The 19,380-nt window shown below is 64.5% G+C and overlaps 5 protein-coding genes across 5 annotated transcripts; 4 read left to right on the top strand and 1 right to left on the bottom strand.

The window, feature by feature from the left end:
- Positions 1 to 15: 15 nt before the first annotated feature.
- On the top strand, positions 16 to 3,723 carry LOC134565336 (acrosin-like). Its single transcript, XM_063424858.1, has 5 exons — positions 16 to 590; positions 710 to 973; positions 1,802 to 2,067; positions 2,168 to 2,313; positions 3,120 to 3,723. Exons 1-5 carry the CDS (start codon positions 517 to 519, stop codon positions 3,501 to 3,503), a joined length of 1,134 nt encoding a protein of 377 aa, XP_063280928.1. The 5' UTR covers positions 16 to 516; the 3' UTR covers positions 3,504 to 3,723.
- A 541-nt stretch (positions 3,724 to 4,264) lies between these two features.
- LOC134565338 (acrosin-like) lies at positions 4,265 to 7,683 on the top strand. Its single transcript, XM_063424860.1, has 6 exons — positions 4,265 to 4,353; positions 4,473 to 4,736; positions 5,422 to 5,687; positions 5,788 to 5,933; positions 6,563 to 6,937; positions 7,615 to 7,683. Exons 1-6 carry the CDS (start codon positions 4,280 to 4,282, stop codon positions 7,681 to 7,683), a joined length of 1,194 nt encoding a protein of 397 aa, XP_063280930.1. The 5' UTR covers positions 4,265 to 4,279.
- A 22-nt stretch (positions 7,684 to 7,705) lies between these two features.
- On the top strand, positions 7,706 to 10,146 carry LOC134565339 (acrosin-like). Its single transcript, XM_063424861.1, has 5 exons — positions 7,706 to 7,794; positions 7,914 to 8,177; positions 8,710 to 8,975; positions 9,076 to 9,221; positions 9,691 to 10,146. Exons 1-5 carry the CDS (start codon positions 7,721 to 7,723, stop codon positions 10,144 to 10,146), a joined length of 1,206 nt encoding a protein of 401 aa, XP_063280931.1. The 5' UTR covers positions 7,706 to 7,720.
- A 3,348-nt stretch (positions 10,147 to 13,494) lies between these two features.
- Positions 13,495 to 16,612, top strand: LOC134565337 (acrosin-like). Its single transcript, XM_063424859.1, has 5 exons — positions 13,495 to 13,583; positions 13,702 to 13,929; positions 15,094 to 15,359; positions 15,460 to 15,605; positions 16,283 to 16,612. The coding sequence occupies exons 1-5, from the start codon at positions 13,510 to 13,512 to the stop codon at positions 16,610 to 16,612; spliced, it is 1,044 nt and encodes a 347-aa protein (XP_063280929.1). The 5' UTR covers positions 13,495 to 13,509.
- Positions 16,613 to 16,886: 274 nt separating this feature from the next.
- LOC134565333 (arylsulfatase A-like) lies at positions 16,887 to 19,350 on the bottom strand (the record flags this gene model as incomplete). Its single annotated transcript, XM_063424854.1, has 4 exons — positions 16,887 to 18,005; positions 18,110 to 18,212; positions 19,036 to 19,163; positions 19,314 to 19,350. Coding segments are annotated over 4 exons (576 nt in total), but the record flags the coding sequence as incomplete, so codon positions are not given.
- Positions 19,351 to 19,380: the final 30 nt, after the last annotated feature.

The following is a 19,380-nucleotide window of genomic DNA, read 5'->3' as shown; positions in this document are numbered from 1 at the left end:
GACGAGCCCCCGCGACCCCCAAAATTCTGGGGGGGGTCTCCAGAGAGACCCCTCAGCAACCCACGGGGTCTTGGTGGGGTTTAGCCTCACAGGAGAGTGTCTGCCCCTACAACAAACACGAGGGTGCCCAGGGTGCCAGCCTTGGACGTCCACCCTTTGGGTCTGGGTGTCTGCAGCCCAGATCCCTGTGCTCCCCAAAAATCCACGTGGATGTGTCCATCGGGTCTGTGTGTCTGCAGCCCAGATCCCTGAGCTTGCCAATTACACCTAACGAAGTAACAAGAGCCCCGATGATTAATTATTGACAGGTGCATCTATCTCGAAGTCTAATTTTGATTTAATTTTGGGGTGTCACCAGGCCCGGGGCAGCGGGGGCCGCCCTGACCTCGTCAAGGTCCCTCCAGGCCGAGCATTCCAGGGTTCCAGCGCCCCGTGCCACCCTCTGTGACATCAGCCCGGCGCGGTGGCACCACGGGTGACACCTGTGGCCTGGCTGTGCCACCCGCGCTGGCACCGATGGCTCTGCTGTGGCTGCTCTGTGTCCTGCTGGCCCTGGCCGGGCCCGTGGGGGGCTCCTGGGACACCTGCAGGTCGGTGTGCCCGGGGTGCTCGGGGACACTGGGGGCTGGCCTGGCACAGGCACAGGGGAGCCCGGGGGTGGCTGTCCCTGCTGTCCCCGAGCAGGGCAGTGATGGCTCTGTGCTTCCAGAGGCACCTGCGGGCTCCGGCCCATGGCCTTCGACCACAGCTCTGAGATTCTGGACTACGACCCCCCTGACGGTGACTACGCATCCTTGGGGTCTTCTGATGTCACTTCCCTCGTCACAGGTGGCCCTGGTGTCCCCTCGGGCACCTGGCCTGGCATCGTCAGCATCCAGGCCACCTTCAAGAATGGCACGTGGCACATGTGCTCGGGGGCACTGATCCACCCGCAGTGGGTGCTCACGGTGGCACAGTGCTTCTTCAGGTCTCGGTAGGGACGAGTAAGGACGGGAATGTCCCCAAAAGAGAGGGGTGTCCCCACAGCAGGGTCAGGGGTGTCTCTACAGCACAGAGGTGTCCCCAGAGGAGGGTCAGGGGTGTCCCCAGAGCACAGAGATGTCCCCTCAGCAAGGTTAGGGATGTCCCCAAACCAGAGGGACGTCCCCACAGCAGGGTCAGGGACGTCCCCACAGAAGGGTCAAGGATGTCCCCAGAGCACAGAGATGTCCCCACAGGAGGATCAGGGATGTCACCAGAGCACAGAGATGTCCCCACAGGAGGGTCAGGGATGTCACCAGAGCATAGAGATGTCCCCACAGGAGGGTCAGGGATGTCCCCACAGGAGGGTCAGAGATGTCCCCTCAGCACAGAGATGTCCCCAAAGGAGGGTCAGGGATGTCCCCAGAGCACAGATATGTCCCCTCAGCAGGGCCAGGGATGTCCCCACAGCAGGGTCAGGGGTGTCCCCATAGCACAGGGGTGTCCCCACAGCAGGGTCAGGGGTTTCTCTACAGCACAGAGGTGTCCCCAGAGGAGGGTCAGGGATGTCCCCTCAGCACAGAGATGTCCCCAAAGGAGGGTCAGGGATGTCACCAGAGCACAGAGATGTCCCCACAGGAGGGTCAGGGATGTCCCCTCAGCACAGAGATGTCCCCAAAGGAGGGTCAGGGGTGTCCCCAGAGCACAGATATGTCCCCTCAGCAGGGTCAGGGATGTCCCCATAGCACAGGGGTGTCCCCACAGCACGGTGCAGCTGCCAGGCTGCCCCACGCCGTGGCCCTGGTCCCTGTCACCCCACTGCCCGTCCCCTGCCCCCCAGGGACATCTCCCTTTATGAAGTCGTGATCGGTGCCACGGACCTGACCCAGCCGGGCCCCGAGGCTGCGGTGAGGCACATCCAGAGGCTGCTGCTGCACCAGGGCTACGTGGCCACCACGGCCAGGAACAACATCGCCCTGCTGGAGCTGGAGCAGCCCGTGGAGTGCAGCGACTACATCCAGCTGGGCTGCGTGCCCGACAGCGCCCTGGCAGTGGCCGAGCTGAGGACCTGCTACATGGCGGGCTGGAGAGCGGCCCCGGACAGCGGTCAGTGCCCGCCGGGGCCCGGCACGGACACGGCGGGACAGGGGCCGTGCCCGGGGAGGTGCCGGGTGCTCAGTGCCCCCTGTGCCCGCTGTGCCCGCAGCTCCCGGCCCGCGCCTGGCGCTGCAGGAGGCCAAGGTGCGGCTGATGGACGCCCAGCTGTGCAACAGCAGCCGCTGGTACGGGGGGGCCCTGCACCCCCAGGACCTGTGCGCAGGGTACCCGCGGGGCGGCATCGACACCTGCCAGGTGCGCCGGGCACTGCCGGGGGCACGGGGAGCGCCCAGCGCCACACACGGCCCAGGGAACCCCTGAGAGCCCCACGGGGACCCCACAGCCCCACAGGGACCCCTGAGAGCCTCACAGGGACCCCACAGCCCCACAGAGACCCCTGAGAGCCCCACAGGGACCCCTGAGAGCCCCACAGGGACCCCTGAGAGCCCCACAGGGACCCCACAGCCCCACAGAGACCCCTGAGAGCCCCACAGGGACCCCTGAGAGCCCCACAGGGACCCCACAGCCCCACAGAGACCCCTGAGAGCCCCACAGGGACCCCTGAGAGCCCCACAGGGACCCCACAGCCCCACAGGGACCCCTGAGAGCCCCACAGGGACCCCACAGCCCCACAGGGACCCCTGAGAGCCCGACAGGGACCCCACAGCCCCACAGGGACCCTACAGCCCCACAGGGACCCCTGAGAGCCCCACAGGGACCCCTGAGAGCCCCACAGGGACCCCACAGCCCCACACATGGCCCAGGGAACCCTGAGAGCCCCACAGGGACCCCACAGCCCCACAGGGACCCCACAGCCCCACACACGGCCCCAGGGAATCCCCTCACAGCCCCACAGCCCCCAGCAGGTCCCACCCTGTCCTTTAGCCCTGCCCGCCCCTTCCCTTCCCCATCCATGGATCCCTGTCCCCTGCCCCAGGGCTGCCACTCCCCATCCGTGTGTCCCTGTCCTGGTGTCTCTTTGTCCCCGGTGCCTGTCCTCTTGTCCCTCAGGTACTCCCAGTGACCCCGGAGCAGCCCCTGACCCCTCTCTCCTGGCACAGGGTGACATCGGGGGTCCCCTGGTGTGCAAGGACCACGTCGGTGACTACTTCTGGCTGGTGGGGCTGGCCAGCTGGGGCAAGGGCTGTGCCGGGGACAAGCGCCCCGGGGTGTTCACCTCCACCCAGCACTTCCACGGCTGGATCCAGCTCCAGATGAGATCGGTGCCAGCAGACCCAGCCCCGACGCTGACAGCGCCAGCCCCGGCGCCCAGCCTGGTCCCGATGCCGGCCCCGAGGCCCACGCTGAGCCTGGCTGTCATCACGGCGTCACCAGAACCAGAATCCGACACAACCATCACAATTTCCTTCCCCAAAGTCGTCCTGCTGAGATTCTTCCAGGCTCTGCAGGACTTCTTGGAGTTCCTCAGGGACAAAGTGTGTTGATGAGGAGGGGGAGCAGACCCAGTTGTGGCTGCAGAGGATCTGCAGCAGTCCCAGCCGGGGCCGTGGCTGTGGTGCCCGGGCCAGCCCCGGGCCCAGGGCGGCCGTGCCCTGCCCACGCTGCGCCCGCCCCGGCGGTGAATCCCGTTTGTTCCTCAAATAGAGTTGTTCCTGTTCCCAGTTATCCACCGTGTCCAGCTCAGTCTCCTGGGGAAAACAAGGAGGGGACAATCTGGGAAACAAGGGCAGGGGTGGCTCCAGGTTTGGGGACAGAGAGGGGGAGCCAGGGAGGGGAGGGGAGGATGGGCCTGGCAGGAGGAGAGAGGGAGAAACTCCTGCAGCCCAGGGCTGCTCCAGCACAGCCTCGGCTGTGCCATTCCCGGGAAAAGGCACGGACAGGGACAGCAACGGGAGCAGCTGGAGCTGGCAGTGCCCAGGGCTGTGGGGGTGCTGCAGGTGCCACCCAGGGCTGTCCCCTGTGTCACCAGCTCCTGCCTCTGAGCTGCTGGGAGCTCCCCTGCCACTGCCCTGCAGTGCCCTCGGTGCTAGCTGGGATTCCTGGATCTGGGACATTCCTGAGGGTCCTGAGGGTCCTGAGGGTCCTGAGGGTCCCTCCCAACCCCACCCACCCCAGGGTTCCAGAGCTTTGTGCTGCCCCTCTGCCCCCCTCAAGGCCACCGAGCCCCGCGCACGGAACCGGCGCCTCTGTGACATCAGCCCGGCGCGGTGGCACCACGGGTGACACCTGTGGCCTGGCTGTGCCACCCGCGCTGGCACCGATGGCTCTGCTGTGGCTGCTCTGTGTCCTGCTGGCCCTGGCCGGGCCCGTGGGGGGCTCCTGGGACACCTGCAGGTCGGTGTGCCCGGGGGGCTCGGGGACACTGGGGGCTGGCCTGGCACAGGCACAGGGGAGCCCGGGGGTGGCTGTCCCTGCTGTCCCCGAGCAGGGCAGTGATGGCTCTGTGCTTCCAGAGGCACCTGCGGGCTCCGGCCCTTGGCATTTGACCACAGCTCACTGGTTGTGGACTACGACCCCCCCGATGGTGACTACTCAACTCTGGGATCTTCCGATGGCCCTTCCCTGGTCGTGGACAGCCCCGGTGTCCCCTCGGGCACCTGGCCTGGCATTGTCAGCATCCAGGCCACGTTCAAGAACGGCACGTGGCACATGTGCTCGGGGGCACTGATCCACCCGCAGTGGGTGCTCACGGTGGCACAGTGCTTCAACAGGGCTGGGTAAGGAGCAGCGGGGACAGGGGGGTCCCCAAAACACAGGGGGGTTCCCACAGCAGAGCCAGGGATGTCACCTCAGGAGAGCCAGGGATGTCCCCTCAGGAGAGTGAGGGATGTCCCCAAAACTCAGGGATGTCCCCGTGGCAGAGAGAAGTCCTTACAGGAAGGAAAGGGATGTCCCCACAGTAGGGTCAGGTGTGTCCCCACAGTAGGGTCAGGGGTGTCCCCACAGCCTTGTTGGGGATGCCCCCTCAGCACTGGGATCTCCCCTCAACAGGGACAGGGATGTCCCCTCAGGAGAGTCAGGGATGTCCCCCCAGCACAGTGATGTCCCCAGAACGGGGTCAGAGATATCCCCTCAGCACAGGGATGTCCCCACAGGAGAGACAGGGATGTCCCCTCAGCAGGGTCAGGGATGTCCCCCCAGCACAGGGATGTCCCCAGAACAGGGTCAGAGATATCCCCACAGCACAGGGATGTCCCCACAACAGAGTCGTGGATGTCTCCTCAGCACAGGGATGTCCCCACAGGAGAGACAGGGATGTCCCCACAGGAGAGACAGGGATGTCCCCACAGCAAGGACAGGGATGTCCCCACAGCACAGGGATGCCCCCAGCGCAGGAAGGGAATTCTGCTGCCCCATCCCGTGGCTCTGCTCCTCCATCCTTTCCCCATCCCCTGCCCCCAGGGACATCTCCAGGTGGGAGGTGGTGATCGGTGCCACAGACCTGGCCCAGCCGGGCCCCGGCTCCAAGCGGCGCCGCATCCAGAGGCTGCTGCGGCACCGGCGCTACCACGCTGACTCTCTGAGGAACAACATCGCCCTGCTGGAGCTGGAGCAGCCCGTGGAGTGCAGCGACTACATCCAGCTGGGCTGCGTGCCCGACAGCGCCCTGGCAGTGGCCGAGCTGAGGACCTGCTACATGGCGGGCTGGAGAGCGGCCCCGGACAGCGGTCAGTGCCCGCCGGGGCCCGGCACGGACACGGCGGGACAGGGGCCGTGCCCGGGGAGGTGCCGGGTGCTCAGTGCCCCCTGTGCCCGCTGTGCCCGCAGCTCCCGGCCCGCGCCTGGCGCTGCAGGAGGCCAAGGTGCGGCTGATGGACGCCCAGCTGTGCAACAGCAGCCGCTGGTACGGGGGGGCCCTGCACCCCCAGGACCTGTGCGCGGGGTACCCGCGGGGCGGCATCGACACCTGCCAGGTGCGCCGGGCACTGCCGGGGGCACGGGGAGCGCCCAGCGCCACACACGGCCCAGGGAACCCCTGAGAGCCCCACGGGGACCCCTGAGAGCCCCACAGGGACCCCTGAGAGCCCCACAGGGACCCCCGAGAGCCCCACAGGGACCCCTGAGAGCCCCACAGGGACCCCACAGCCCCACACACGGCCCAGGGAACCCCTGAGAGCCCCACAGGGACCTCACAGCCCCACAGGGACCCCTGAGAGTCCCACAGGGATCCCACAGCCCCACAGGGACCCCTGAGAGCCCCACAGGGACCCCACAGCCCCACACACGGCCCAGGGAACCCCTGAGAGCCCCACAGGGACCCCACAGCCCCACAGGGACCCCACAGCCCTACACACAGCACCAGGGAATCCCCCCCATGGCCCCACAGGGACCCCACAGCCCCCAGCAGGTCCCACCCTGTCCTTTAGCCCTGCCCGCCCCTTCCCTTCCCCATCCATGGATCCCTGTCTCCTGCCCCAGGGCTGCCACTCCCCATCCATGTGTCCCTGTTCCTGTGTCCCTTTGTCCCCAGGGCCTGTCCTCTTGTCCCCCAGGTGCTCCCAGTGACCCCGGAGCAGCCCCTGACCCCTCTCTCCTGGCGCAGGGTGACATCGGGGGACCCCTGGTGTGCAAGGACCACGTTGGTGACTACTTCTGGCTGGTGGGGCTGGCCAGCTGGGGCAAGGGCTGTGCCGGGGACAAGCGCCCCGGGGTGTTCACCTCCACCCAGCACTTCCACGGCTGGATCCAGCTCCAGATGAGATCGGTGCCAGCAGACCCAGCCCCGACGCTGACAGCGCCAGCCCCGGTGCCCAGCCTGGTCCCGATGCCGGCCCCGAGGCCCACGCTGAGCCTGGCTGTCATCACGGCGTCACCAGAACCAGAATCCGACACAACCATCACAATTTCCTTCCCCAAAGTCGTCCTGCTGAGATTCTTCCAGGCTCTGCAGGACTTCTTGGAGTTCCTCAGGGACAAAGTGCGTTGATGAAGAGGGGAGCAGACCCAGTTGTGGCTGCAGAGGATCTGCAGCAGTCCCAGCCGGGGCCGTGGCTGTGGTGCCCGGGCCAGCCCCGGGCCCAGGGCGGCCGTGCCCTGCCCACGCTGCGCCCGCCCCGGCGGTGAATCCCGTTTGTTCCTCAAATAGAGTTGTTCCTGTTCCCAGTTATCCACCGTGTCCAGCTCAGTCTCCTGGGGAAAACAAGGAGGGGACAATCTGGGAAACAAGGGCGGGGGTGGCTCCGGGTTTGGGGACAGAGAGGGGGAGCCAGGGAGGGGAGGGGAGGATGGGCCTGGCAGGAGGAGAGAGGGAGAAACTCCTGCAGCCCAGGGCTGCTCCAGCACAGCCTCGGCTGTGCCATTCCCGGGAAAAGGCACGGACAGGGACAGCAACGGGAGCAGCTGGAGCTGGCAGTGCCCAGGGCTGTGGGGAGCTGCAGGTGCCACCCAGGGCTGTCCCCTCTGTCACCAGCTCCTGCCTCTGAGCTGCTGGGAGCTCCCCTGCCACTGCCCTGCAGTGCCCTCGGTGCCAGCTGGGATTCCTGGATCTGGGACATTCCTGAGGGTCCTGAGGGTCCTGAGGGTCCTGAGGGTCCCTCCCAACCCCACCCACCCCAGGATTCCAGGGCTTGCTGCTGCCCCTCTGCCCCCCTCCAGGCCACCGAGCCCCGCGCACGGAACCGGCGCCTCTGTGACATCAGCCTGGCGCGGTGGCACCACGGGTGACACCTGTGGCCTGGCTGTGCCACCCGCGCTGGCACCGATGGCTCTGCTGTGGCTGCTCTGTGTCCTGCTGGCCCTGGCCGGGCCCGTGGGGGGCTCCTGGGACACCTGCAGGTCGGTGTGCCCGGGGGGCTCGGGGACACTGGGGGCTGGCCTGGCACAGGCACAGGGGAGCCCGGGGGTGGCTGTCCCTGCTGTCCCCGAGCAGGGCAGTGATGGCTCTGTGCTTCCAGAGGCACCTGCGGGCTCCGGCCCATGGCGTTTGACCACAGCTCACTGGTTGTGGACTACGACCCCCCCGATGGTGACTACTCAACCCTGGGATCTTCCGATGGCCCTTCCCTGGTCGTGGACAGCCCCGGTGTCCCCTCGGGGACCTGGCCTGGCATCGTCAGCATCCAGGCCACCTTCAAGAACGGCACGTGGCACATGTGCTCGGGGGCACTGATCCACCCGCAGTGGGTGCTCACGGTGGCACAGTGCTTCAACAGGGCTGGGTAAGGAGCAGCGGGGACAGGGGGGTCCCCAAAACACAGGGGGGTTCCCACAGCAGAGCCAGGGATGTCACCTCAGGAGAGCCAGGGATGTCCCCTCAGGAGAGTGAGGGATGTCCCCAAAACTCAGGGATGTCCCCAGGGCAGAGAGAAGTCCTTACAGGAAGGAAAGGGATGTCCCCACAGTAGGGTCAGGGGTGTCCCCACAGCATGGTCAGGGGTGTCCCCTCAGCACAGAGATATCCCCACAGCCTTGTTGGGGATGCCCCCTCAGCACTGGGATCTCCCCTCAACAGGGACAGGGATGTCCCCTCAGGAGAGTCAGGGATGTCCCCCCAGCACAGTGATGTCCCCAGAATGGGGTCAGAGATATCCCCTCAGCACAGGGATGTCCCCACAGGAGAGACAGGGATGTCCCCACAGCAAGGACAGGGATGTCCCCACAGCACAGGGATGCCCCCAGCGCAGGATGGGAATTCTGCTGCCCCATCCCGTGGCTCTGCTCCTCCATCCTCTCCCCATCCCCTGCCCCCAGGGACATCTCCAGGTGGGAGGTGGTGATCGGTGCCACAGACCTGGCCCAGCCGGGCCCCGGCTCCAAGCGGCGCCGCATCCAGAGGCTGCTGCGGCACCGGCGCTACCACGCTGACTCTCTGAGGAACAACATCGCCCTGCTGGAGCTGGAGCAGCCCGTGGAGTGCAGCGACTACATCCAGCTGGGCTGCGTGCCCGACAGCGCCCTGGCAGTGGCCGAGCTGAGGACCTGCTACATGGCGGGCTGGAGAGCGGCCCCGGACAGCGGTCAGTGCCCGCCGGGGCCCGGCACGGACACGGCGGGACAGGGGCCGTGCCCGGGGAGGTGCCGGGTGCTCAGTGCCCCCTGTGCCCGCTGTGCCCGCAGCTCCCGGCCCGCGCCTGGCGCTGCAGGAGGCCAAGGTGCGGCTGATGGACGCCCAGCTGTGCAACAGCAGCCGCTGGTACGGGGGGGCCCTGCACCCCCAGGACCTGTGCGCGGGGTACCCGCGGGGCGGCATCGACACCTGCCAGGTGCGCCGGGCACTGCCGGGGGCACGGGGAGCGCCCAGCGCCACACACGGCCCAGGGAACCCTGAGAGCCCCACGGGGACCCCACAGCCCCACAGGGACCCCACAGCCCCACAGGGACCCCACAGCCCCACAGGGACCCCTGAGAGCCCCACAGGGACCCCTGAGAGCCCCACAGGGACCCCACAGCCCCACAGGGACCCCACAGCCCACAGGGACCCCACAGCCCCACACACGGCCCCAGGGAATCCCCTCACAGCCCCACAGCCCCCAGCAGGTCCCACCCTGTCCTTTAGCCCTGCCCGCCCCTTCCCTTCCCCATCCATGGATCCCTGTCCCCTCTCCCAGGGCTGCCACTCCCCATCTGTTTGTCCCTGTCCCTGTTTCCTTTTGTCCCCAGGGCCTGTCCCTTCCTCCCCCAGGTGCTCCCAGTGATCCCGGAGCAGCCCCTGACCCCTCTCTCCTGGCGCAGGGTGACATCGGGGGACCCCTGGTGTGCAAGGACCACGTTGGTGACTACTTCTGGCTGGTGGGGCTGGCCAGCTGGGGCAAGGGCTGTGCCGGGGACAAGCGCCCCGGGGTGTTCACCTCCACCCAGCACTTCCACGGCTGGATCCAGCTCCAGATGGGGCTGGTCCCGCACCAAATGGAGCCTCCGGAGCCACCCCCGACCCCCATCATCGAGGAAGAGCCTCCAGAAATGGAACCCGAACCAGAACCAGAACTGGCACCAGAACCAATTCCCATCCCGGTGCCAATCCCAGAGCCAGAACCCATACCAGAACCAGAAGAGGAAGAGGAAGAAGAACCAGAACCAACACCGGAACCCAACCCCTATATAACGATTTCATTCCCAAAAGCCATCCTGCTGAGGTTCTTCAGGAATCTGCAGGAGTTCCTGGAGTTCCTCAGGGACAAGATGGATTGAGCAGGAGGGGCAGCGGATCCGGTTCTGGCTGCAGGGGATCCCAAAAATTCCCTGTTGGAGCCGTGGCTGTGCCAAAGCCGCCCTGGTGCCCGGGGCTGCTCTGTCCTGCTCACTGCCCTCCCCTCCGCCCACCCTGGTGATGAACTTCCCCTTGTTCTTCAAATAGAGATAATTGTTCCTAATTATCCCGACTCTCAGTCCAGTTGGGTCTCCTGGGCACTGCAAGAACAGGACAAAATCCGGGGAAAAAAGGGCTCCTGGTTTGGGGGAGCTGAGGGGCGGCCAGGAGGGAGGGAGGGGAGGATGTGCCTGGGTGGAAGCGATGGTTCTCCACCAGCTCCAACACCCTCTGATGGCTGGGACGGGGTCAAAAATCCCTCTGGGGCTTTTGGGGTGACCCCTCAGTGATGACCCCGAGGGCTCATCCCTGCTCGTGGGCCAGCAGGGCAACCTTGAGGGGCTCCAGGGATATCCCGTAACTCACGGGGTTCTGGTGCTGTGGGAGGGCTGAGCTGGGACAGAGACTGGGCAGAGCTGGAGGATAAAGCAGAGATTTATTGAAAGACTTTTAGGGTGTGCCTTGGGCAGGACAAGAGCCTGGCCAGGGCTGCAGCCAAGGTGGACACAAAATGGTCACAAAATGGACACAGAATGGGCACAAAATGGGCACAAAATGGAAACAAAAGGGTCACAAAATGGGCACAAAATGGACACAAGATGGTCAAAAAATGGACACAAAATGGACACAAAATGGACACAAAAGGGTCAAAAAATGGACACAAAATGGACACAAAAGGGTCACAAAATGGGCACAAAATGGGCACAAAATGGGCACAAAAGGGTCACAAAATGGGCACAAAATGGGCACAAAATGGACACAAAATGGACACAAAATGGGCACAAAAAGCTCACAAAATAGACACAAAATGGAGACCAAATGGAGACCAAATGGTCACAAGATGGTCACAAAATGGGCACGAAAGGGTCACCAAATGGACCCAAAATGGACACAAAAGGGTGACAAAATGGACCCGAAATGGTCACAAAATAGACCCAAAATGGGCCCAAAATGGTCACAAAATGGTCACAAAATGGACACAAAATGGGCCCAAAATGGGCCCAAAATGGTCACAAAATGGTCACAAAATGGGCCCAAAATGGTCACAAAATGGTCACAAAATAGACCCAAAATGGGCCCAAAATGGTCACAAAATGGACACAAAATGGTCACAAAATGGACACAAAATGGACACAAAATGGGCACAAAATGGACCCAAAATGGAGACCAAATGGAGACCAAATGGTCACAAAATGGACACAAAATGGACACAAAATGGGCACAAAATGGACACAAAATGGACACAAAATGGACACAAAATGGGCACAAAATGGACACAAAATGGACACAAAATGGCTGCCCGGTCACGAGGCCTCACACATTTATGAGTTTTGGTCCATTTACACTTTGGGGTTGAATTGTCCCATTCCAGCTCCAGGTTGTGAGGTCCCATCCTTCTCATTCCTCCCTCCAGCCCCCCCTGTTTGTGCTTTTGGGCTGAACCCTTGTCCCAGCTGTCCTTGGTCAGGACCAGGATTTGTTTTGTGTCCCTGTGCAGAGCTGAGTGTCCCTGAGTGTGAGCTCAGAGCTGCCCTGGGCAGCAGAGCTGGGAATACACGGGAGATAAAACTCGAGGCCTCAGTTACCTGTTGGACTTTCCAGATGCTCTTTGTGAAAAAGGCATATTGTATATGTGGCTCTACGCGGATATTTACTATATGTAATCTGATAGATAGAAAAGTTATACTATATTAACATTAGAATGATGTAGTGAATGTAGTTTTGTAATTAACAAGAAGTTATAGTACAATAGAAGCTGTGTATGTGTGTTATATTTTTTTGCTCAAGAAGAAAAATTCCTCAGCACAGAGATAACATTCACAGAGGCCCCTAAACCTTCCGGTGAAGAAGAATTTATGGCCTCTTATCCACAGAACCCAACTTTCTCAAGGACGTATGCTCTTATGCGTTCTTTTAATTAACAGAAAGCTTTTGTGACAAGAAACAGCTGAAAATTACTTGTTTTACGTAAGATATGAATAGTCATAAACTGAAGGCTTAAAAAAGAAGATTTCTCTTTGTTCTGGGCCCTTCTCCTTCCTAGCCTTTGTCTGGGAGGGAGGGGGGACAAAAGCCCGGGCTACCTTCTTTGCTCTTGTTGTCTCATTATTTGTCCTGTCTCTGAAAACTTTTTTTAAACTTTTATTATTGTATTCATATTTTTGTAACCAATTTTTATTCTTTATTAAATATTCATAAATTTCAAAAAACGAGTGATTGGCGTTTATCACACTCTTCAAAAGTCATCCCTGTGTGATTGGCAATTTGTCAATTAAACCCTGCTCAGTCATTAAGTAGATAAGTGAAAGAACAAAGGTACTCGAGGCGTTTTGGGGATGTAACAGGGATATGGACTTTGTTCCTTATTCTGTGCTTGGCTTTGCTATTTGTTTTTGTATTATTTTCAATCTTTTTTTTAAAAACCTTTTTGCTTTTTGGAGACGTACTCGATGTCTTGCTGTTATTGAGCCATTCCTCCCCAAGGCTGGGCCCTCGGGGGCATTGGGATCCCTGGATCCGGGACATTCCTGAGGGTCCTGAGGGATCCTGAGGGATCCTGAAGGGTCCTGAGGGATTCTGAGGGTCCTGAGGGATCCTGAAGGGTCCTGAGGGATCCTGAGGGATCCTGAGTGATTCTGAAGGGTCCTGAGGGATCCTGAGGGATCCTGAGGGATTCTGAAGGGTCCTGAGGGTCCTGAGGGATCCTGAAGGGTCCTGAGGGATTCTGAGGGTCCTGAGGGATCCTGAAGGGTCCTGAGGGATCCTGAGGGATCCTGAGTGATTCTGAAGGGTCCTGAGGGATCCTGAGGGATCCTGAGGGATTCTGAAGGGTCCTGAGGGTCCTGAGGGATCCTGAAGGGTCCTGAGGGATTCTGAGGGTCCTGAGGGATCCTGAAGGGTCCTGAGGGATCCTGAGGGATCCTGAGTGATTCTGAAGGGTCCTGAGGGATCCTGAGGGATCCTGAGGGATTCTGAAGGGTCCTGAGGGTCCTGAGGGATCCTGAGGGATCCTGAAGGGTCCTGACAGTCCTGAGGGTCCTGAGGGATCCTGAGGATCCTGAGGGATCCTGAGGGTCCCTCCCAACCCCACCCACCCCAGGGTTCCAGAGCTCGGTGCTGCCCCTCTGCCCCCCCTGAGGCCACCGAGCCCCGCGCACGGAACCGGCGCCTCTGTGACATCAGCCCAGCGCGGTGGCACCGCGGGTGACACCTGTGGCCTGGCTGTGCCACCCGCGCTGGCACCGATGGCTCTGCTGTGGCTGCTCTGTGTCCTGCTGGCCCTGGCCGGGCCCGTGGGGGGCTCCTGGGACACCTGCAGGTCGGTGTGCCCGGGGGCTCGGGGACACTGGGGGCTGGCCTGGCACAGGCACAGGGGAGCCCGGGGGTGGCTGTCCCTGCTGTCCCCGAGCAGGGCAGTGATGGCTCTGTGCTTCCAGAGGCACCTGCGGGCTCCGGCCCACGGTTGTGGATGAGAGCGCCGCGATTCCCGAGTACAAACCCTGGGATTCCGCCAACGGCACCACCCTGGACGCCAGCCCGGGGAGCTGGGCTGGCATCGCCAGCATCCAGGTCACCTTCGACAATGGCACGTGGCACATGTGCTCGGGGACACTCGTCAGCCGCCGCTGGGTCCTCACCGCTGCCCGCTGCTTCACCGAGGCCGGGTGAGGAGGAACAGGGACAGGGACAGGGACAGGGACAGGGACAGGGACAGGGACAGGGCCAGGGACAAGGACAGGGACAGGGACAAGGACAGGGACAGGGACAGGGACAGGGACAGGGACAGGGACAGGGACAGGCCCTCAGCAGGGACAGGGACAGGGACAGGGACAGGGACAGGGCTGGGACAGGGACAGGGCTGGGACAGGGATGGGACAGGGACAGGGACAGGGACAGGGACAGGGACAGGGACAGGGATGGGCCCTCAGCGGGGACCGGGACAGGGACAGGGACAGGGACAGGGACAGGGACAGGGACAGGGACAGGGACGGGCCCTCAGCGGGGACAGGGACAGGGACAGGGACAGGGACAGGGACAAGGACAGGGACAGGGACAGGGACAGGGACGGGCCCTCAGCGGGGACAGGGACAGGGACAGGGACAGGGACAGGGACAGGGACAGGGACGGGCCCTCAGCGGGGACAGGGACAGGGACAGGGACAGGGACGGGGACAGGGACAGGGACAGGGACAGGGACAGGGACAGGGACAGGGACAGGGACAGGGACAGGGGCAGGGACGGGCCCTCAGCGGGGACAGGGACAGGGACAGGGACAGGGACAGGGACAGGGACAGGGACAGGGACTGACCCTCAGCGGGGACAGGGACAGGCCCAAAGCAGGGACAGGGACAGGGACAGGGACAGGGACAGGGAAAGGGACAGGCCCTCAGCAGGGATAGGGACAGGGACAGGCCCTCAGCAGGGACAGGGATGTTGCCTTGGCAGGGACAGAAATATCCCCACAGCAGGGACAGGGATGTCCCCTCAGCTGTGTCAGGGATGTCCCCACAGCTCTGTCAGGGATGACCCCTCAGCACAGACAGGAATATCCCCACAGCAGGGACAGGGATGTCCGCAGAGCAGGGACAGGGATGTCCCCACAGCACAGGGATGTCCCCTCAGCTGTGTGTCAGCGATGTCCCCTCAGCATAGTGATGTCCCCACAGGAGGGTCAGCGATGTCCCCACAGCAGGCCCAGTGCCCGCTCTGCCCCACCGTGTGCCCTCCATTGCTGTGTCCCCTTTTTGCTGTGGGAATCGGAGGCCTGGGGACAGCAGGGCAATGCCACCCCCTGCCCCTGCCCCCTGTCACTGTCCCCGGGTCCCCCAGGGACGTCCACAAGTGGAAGGTGGTGCTGGGCGCCACGGACCTGGCGCAGCCGGGCCCCGAGGCCGAGGTGTTCCACGTCCGGCGGATCCTGAGGCACCGGCACTACCACGAGGACACGGAGACCAACAACATCGCCCTGCTGGAGCTGGAGCAGCCCGTGGAGTGCAGCGACTACATCCAGCTGGGCTGCGTGCCCGACAGCGCCCTGGCAGTGGCCGAGCTGAGGACCTGCTACATGGCGGGCTGGAGAGCGGCCCCGGACAGCGGTCAGTGCCCGCCGGGGCCCGGCACGGACACGGCGGGACAGGGGCCGTGCCCGGGGAGGTGCCGGGTGCTCAGTGCCCCCTGTGCCCGCTGTGCCCGCAGCTCCCGGCCCGCGCCTGGCGCTGCAGGAGGCCAAGGTGCGGCTGATGGACGCCCAGCTGTGCAACAGCAGCCGCTGGTACGGGGGGGCCCTGCACCCCCAGGACCTGTGCGCGGGGTACCCGCGGGGCGGCATCGACACCTGCCAGGTGCGCCGGGCACTGCCGGGGGCACGGGGAGCGCCCAGCGCCACACACGGCCCAGGGAACCCCTGAGAGCCCCACGGGGACCCCTGAGAGCCCCACAGGGACCCCACAGCCCCACAGGGACCCCACAGCCCCACAGGGACCCCACAGCCCCACAGGGACCCCTGAGAGCCCCACAGGGACCCCAGAGCCCCACAGGGACCCCACAGCCCCACAGGGACCCCTGAGAGCCCCACAGGGACCCCACAGGGACCCCACAGGGACCCCTGGGAGCCCCACAGGGACCCCACAGCCCCACTCTGAGCCCGGCTCCCCCTGGCCCTGGCCCGGTGCCCTCACAGCCCCAGGTCCCCACCACTGCCGGGTCTCCCTTCCCTGTCCCTGTGTCCCTGCCCTCTGTCCCCTTGTCCCCAGGGCCTGGCCCTGTGCCCGCAGAGCCCACCCGCTGCCCCACAGCCCCACGGGGGGGTTTCCTGCCATGTCCCCTCCCTGCCCAGCCCTGCTCCCTGTGCCCAGCCCAGGCTGAGCCCACCCTGAGCCAGCCCCACGCCGCTGCCAGCCCGGAGCCTCCCGCCCCAGAGCGGGGCCTTTCCCCAGAGCCCGGCCGGGAACGCAGCCCTGGAGGGGCGGCACGGGCAGGGCCCGGCTGGCAGCAGCCCCTGACCCCTCTCTCCTGGCAGGGGGACAGCGGGGGTCCCCTGGTGTGCAAGGACAACGTCGGTGACTACTTCTGGCTGGTGGGGCTGGCCAGCTGGGGCAAGGGCTGTGCCGGGGCCCGGAGGCCGGGCATCTTCACCTCCACCCAGCACTTCCACTCGTGGATCCGTGCCCACACCGGCCCCAGCCTGGCAGCGCCGGTTCCAGCCCCGGTGCCCACCAAGAGCCAACCGGAACCGCCAGAAACGGAGCCGGGCCCCGCCACGGCCGTGTCCTTCCCCAAACGCGCCCTGATGCGCTTCCTGCAGAAGCTGCAGGAGCTGCTGGAGATGCTCGAGGACAGGAGCGGGTGAGCAGCAGGGGCAGCAGCTCCGGTTGTGGCTGCAGGGCTGCCCCGTTTGTGGGGCCGTGGCTGTGGGGCAGCCCCGGTGCCCAGGGCTGCCGTGCCCTGCCCACGCTCCTGCCCCGAGGCCCTGCAGAGGCTCCCGTTGGTTTGATCCCCGGAATAAAGTTGTGTTCCCCGTGGTGAGGGTTTTGGGGATGGAGTTCTCCAGCTGAGTGATCCTGAACCAAATCCCACGTTACTGCTCCTTCCCCTTCCCGCTGGAAAGCACCACAGGCAAAGAACGGGGGTTAAAACCGATTTACTGGGGACAGCTGAGGAATCAAACCATTATTTGCAGCAATATCAGAGAGAAAAGGTGTGAGGCAAAGCAGTGATTGGGGTAACACCCTGCACGTTCTATCCCCGCCGGGAATAATGCCCTTATTATTACAAGTGAGAGTCCCTTGGCCATGGCAGTGACACCTGGACATGCCCCACTGCCAGATACAGGAGAAACGATCCCTGGGGACAGAACCAGGACACGTCACCCCCATCTGGAGGGGACAATTTGGGAAAAGAAGGGCGGGGGTGGCTCCGGGTTTGGGGACAGAGAGGGGGAGCCAGGGAGGGGAGGGGAGGATGGGCCTGGCAGGAGGAGAGAGGGAGAAACTCCTGCAGCCCAGGGCTGCTCCAGCACAGCCTCGGCTGTGCCATTCCCGGGAAAAGGCACGGACAGGGACAGCAACGGGAGCAGCTGGAGCTGGCAGTGCCCAGGGCTGTGGGGGTGCTGCAGGTGCCACCCAGGGCTGTCCCCTGTGTCACCAGCTCCTGCCTCTGAGCTGCCAGGACCCACCCCACTGCACCGCTGTGCCCTTGGTGCCAGCTGGGATTCCTGGGACATTCCTGAGGCATCCTGAGGTATCCCAGGATCTGTGCTGGCTCTGGAGAAGGCACTGGAGCCCTCCTGGAAGGTGTCAGGACCCCTCCAAGGCCTCACCTGGATGTCCCACATGGCGCTCCTGCCACCTCGGGGCTCTCCCTGTTCCACCCCCAGCGCTCCCGGGGCAGCCCCGAGGCCGAGCTGGCGGCTTTGGGGCCGGGAGCTTTGGGGCGTCAGCGCGGGGCGCAGCGGCAGCAGGAGGGTTTGGGGCTGCACTGGGGGGCGCAGCAGGGCTGCAGCGCCGCGTCCCGGCCCTTCCCCACCTGGCTCTCGCCGAACTGCAGGCGCTGCTCCAGCAGCACCTTGTGCAGGGCGATGTCCTGCAGCGCCCGCAGCGCCTCGGGGCTCGCCCGGCCCTGCAGCAGGTCGTAGTTCTCCCCCGGGTCCGACTCCAGGTCGAAGAGCAGCGGGGGCAGGTGCGGGGTCAGCGGGGTGAGCCCGTGGCACGCCTGGTCCGGGGTGGTGTCGCTGTGGAAGGAGCCTGAGAGGACACAAAAACAACCCCAGGCTGAGCTCGGAGCCTCGTCCTGGGGCAGCAGCTCTGCCCAAAGCCCCCAGAACGCCCCGGGAAGGGGCAGTGCCCACCTTGGGTGTAGTAGTGAGCCTTGTACTTGCCCAGGCGGACGGCGAAGGGGCCGTGCAGGGGGTCGGGGGACGGGGGGAAGAAGAACACGGCCTGGCGGGGGCTCTGGGGGGAGCAGAGCTCAGCTCAGCCGGGCAGCCCCACCCCGAGGGCAGCAGCAGGCTGAGACCCCCCGGGAGCCCCCATCCCATGGCTGGAATGAGGCTGGAGAGCCGGGATGGAGCCCACGGGGCAGCCTGGGCACGGCTGGCACCGGCCGGGCTGGACAGCAGCTCCCAAGAGCTGGCTCGGCCTGGATCCCAGCTGCTGCTGCCCCTCCAGGTCATTCCTGCTCCTCCAGGTCATTCCTGCTCTTCCAGGTCATTCCTGCCCCTGGGTCTGCCCGGATCCCACCTGCTGGTGTTCCTCCAGGCTGTTCCTGCCCCTCCAGGTCATTTCTGCCCCTCCAGGCTGCTCCTACTCCCCCAGGCTACTCCAGGCTGCTCTTGCCCCTGGATCTGCCCAGATCCCAGCTGCTCCTGCCCCTCCAGGCTCCTCCTGCTCCCCCAGGCTGCTCCTGCCCCTCCAGGCTGCTCCCGCTCCTGCTCCCTGAGGTTGCTCATGCTCCTGCCCCTCCAGGCTCTTTCTGTTCCCCCAGGCTGCTCCTGTTCCCCCTGGCTGCTCCTGTTTTCCCAGGCTGCCCGTCCAGCCTGCCCCAGGCTCCTCCTGCCCCTCCAGGCTCCTCCTGCCCCTCCAAGCTGTTCCTGCCTTTTCAGGCTCCACCTGCCCCTCCGGGCTCTTCCTGCCAGTCCAGACTGCTCCTGCCCCTCCAGGCTGCTCCTGTTTCCCCAGCCTGCCCCTCCAGGCTCCCCCTGCCCCTCCAGGCTCCCCCTGCCCCTCCCGGCTGCTCCTTCCCCTCCCGGCCGCCCCCAGCCCCAGCAGGTCTCACCTTCCCGGTCCCGAAGAGCAGCGGGCTCAGGTCGAAGCCATCCAGGGCCACTCGGGGCAGGGCTGCTCCGGCCAGGGCGCTCAGGGTGGGCAGGATGTCCAGGGTGCTGGCCAGCTCGTGGGTCACCCCTGCCGCGGGGACAGCGGCTGTGCCACCTGCCATCCCCGCCCCGCCCGGCTCACCTGGCTGGATCCCGCCCGGCTCACCTGGCTCGATCCCGCCCGGCTCACCTGACTGGATCCCACCCAGCTCACCTGGCTGGATCCTGCCTGGCTCACCTGGCTCGATCCTGCCCGGCTCACCTGGCTCGATCCTGCCCACCCTGCCTGGCTCACCTGGCTGGAT

Source organism: Prinia subflava, unplaced genomic scaffold, assembly GCF_021018805.1.
Source record: "Prinia subflava isolate CZ2003 ecotype Zambia unplaced genomic scaffold, Cam_Psub_1.2 scaffold_264_NEW, whole genome shotgun sequence".
Taxonomy (NCBI): domain Eukaryota; kingdom Metazoa; phylum Chordata; class Aves; order Passeriformes; family Cisticolidae; genus Prinia; species Prinia subflava.
This window is presented reverse-complemented; position numbering and strand designations above follow the sequence as displayed.

Bases quoted from the DNA above. Each gene is read 5' to 3' on its own strand.
- LOC134565336 (XM_063424858.1), top strand. From the start codon at position 517: ATGGCTCTGCTGTGGCTGCTCTGTGTCCTGCTGGCCCTGGCCGGGCCC. The intron at 974-1,801 runs GTAGGGACGAGT...CCTGCCCCCCAG, and splicing joins CAGTGCTTCTTCAGGTCTCG to GGACATCTCCCTTTATGAAG. The intron at 2,068-2,167 runs GTCAGTGCCCGC...CTGTGCCCGCAG, and splicing joins GAGAGCGGCCCCGGACAGCG to CTCCCGGCCCGCGCCTGGCG.
- LOC134565338 (XM_063424860.1), top strand. From the start codon at position 4,280: ATGGCTCTGCTGTGGCTGCTCTGTGTCCTGCTGGCCCTGGCCGGGCCC. The intron at 5,934-6,562 runs GTGCGCCGGGCA...CTCCTGGCGCAG, and splicing joins GCGGCATCGACACCTGCCAG to GGTGACATCGGGGGACCCCT. The intron at 6,938-7,614 runs GTGCGTTGATGA...GCCCCCCTCCAG, and splicing joins TGGAGTTCCTCAGGGACAAA to GCCACCGAGCCCCGCGCACG.
- LOC134565339 (XM_063424861.1), top strand. From the start codon at position 7,721: ATGGCTCTGCTGTGGCTGCTCTGTGTCCTGCTGGCCCTGGCCGGGCCC. The intron at 8,178-8,709 runs GTAAGGAGCAGC...CCCTGCCCCCAG, and splicing joins CAGTGCTTCAACAGGGCTGG to GGACATCTCCAGGTGGGAGG. The intron at 8,976-9,075 runs GTCAGTGCCCGC...CTGTGCCCGCAG, and splicing joins GAGAGCGGCCCCGGACAGCG to CTCCCGGCCCGCGCCTGGCG.
- LOC134565337 (XM_063424859.1), top strand. From the start codon at position 13,510: ATGGCTCTGCTGTGGCTGCTCTGTGTCCTGCTGGCCCTGGCCGGGCCC. The intron at 13,584-13,701 runs GTCGGTGTGCCC...CTGTGCTTCCAG, and splicing joins GGCTCCTGGGACACCTGCAG to AGGCACCTGCGGGCTCCGGC. The intron at 13,930-15,093 runs GTGAGGAGGAAC...CGGGTCCCCCAG, and splicing joins CGCTGCTTCACCGAGGCCGG to GGACGTCCACAAGTGGAAGG.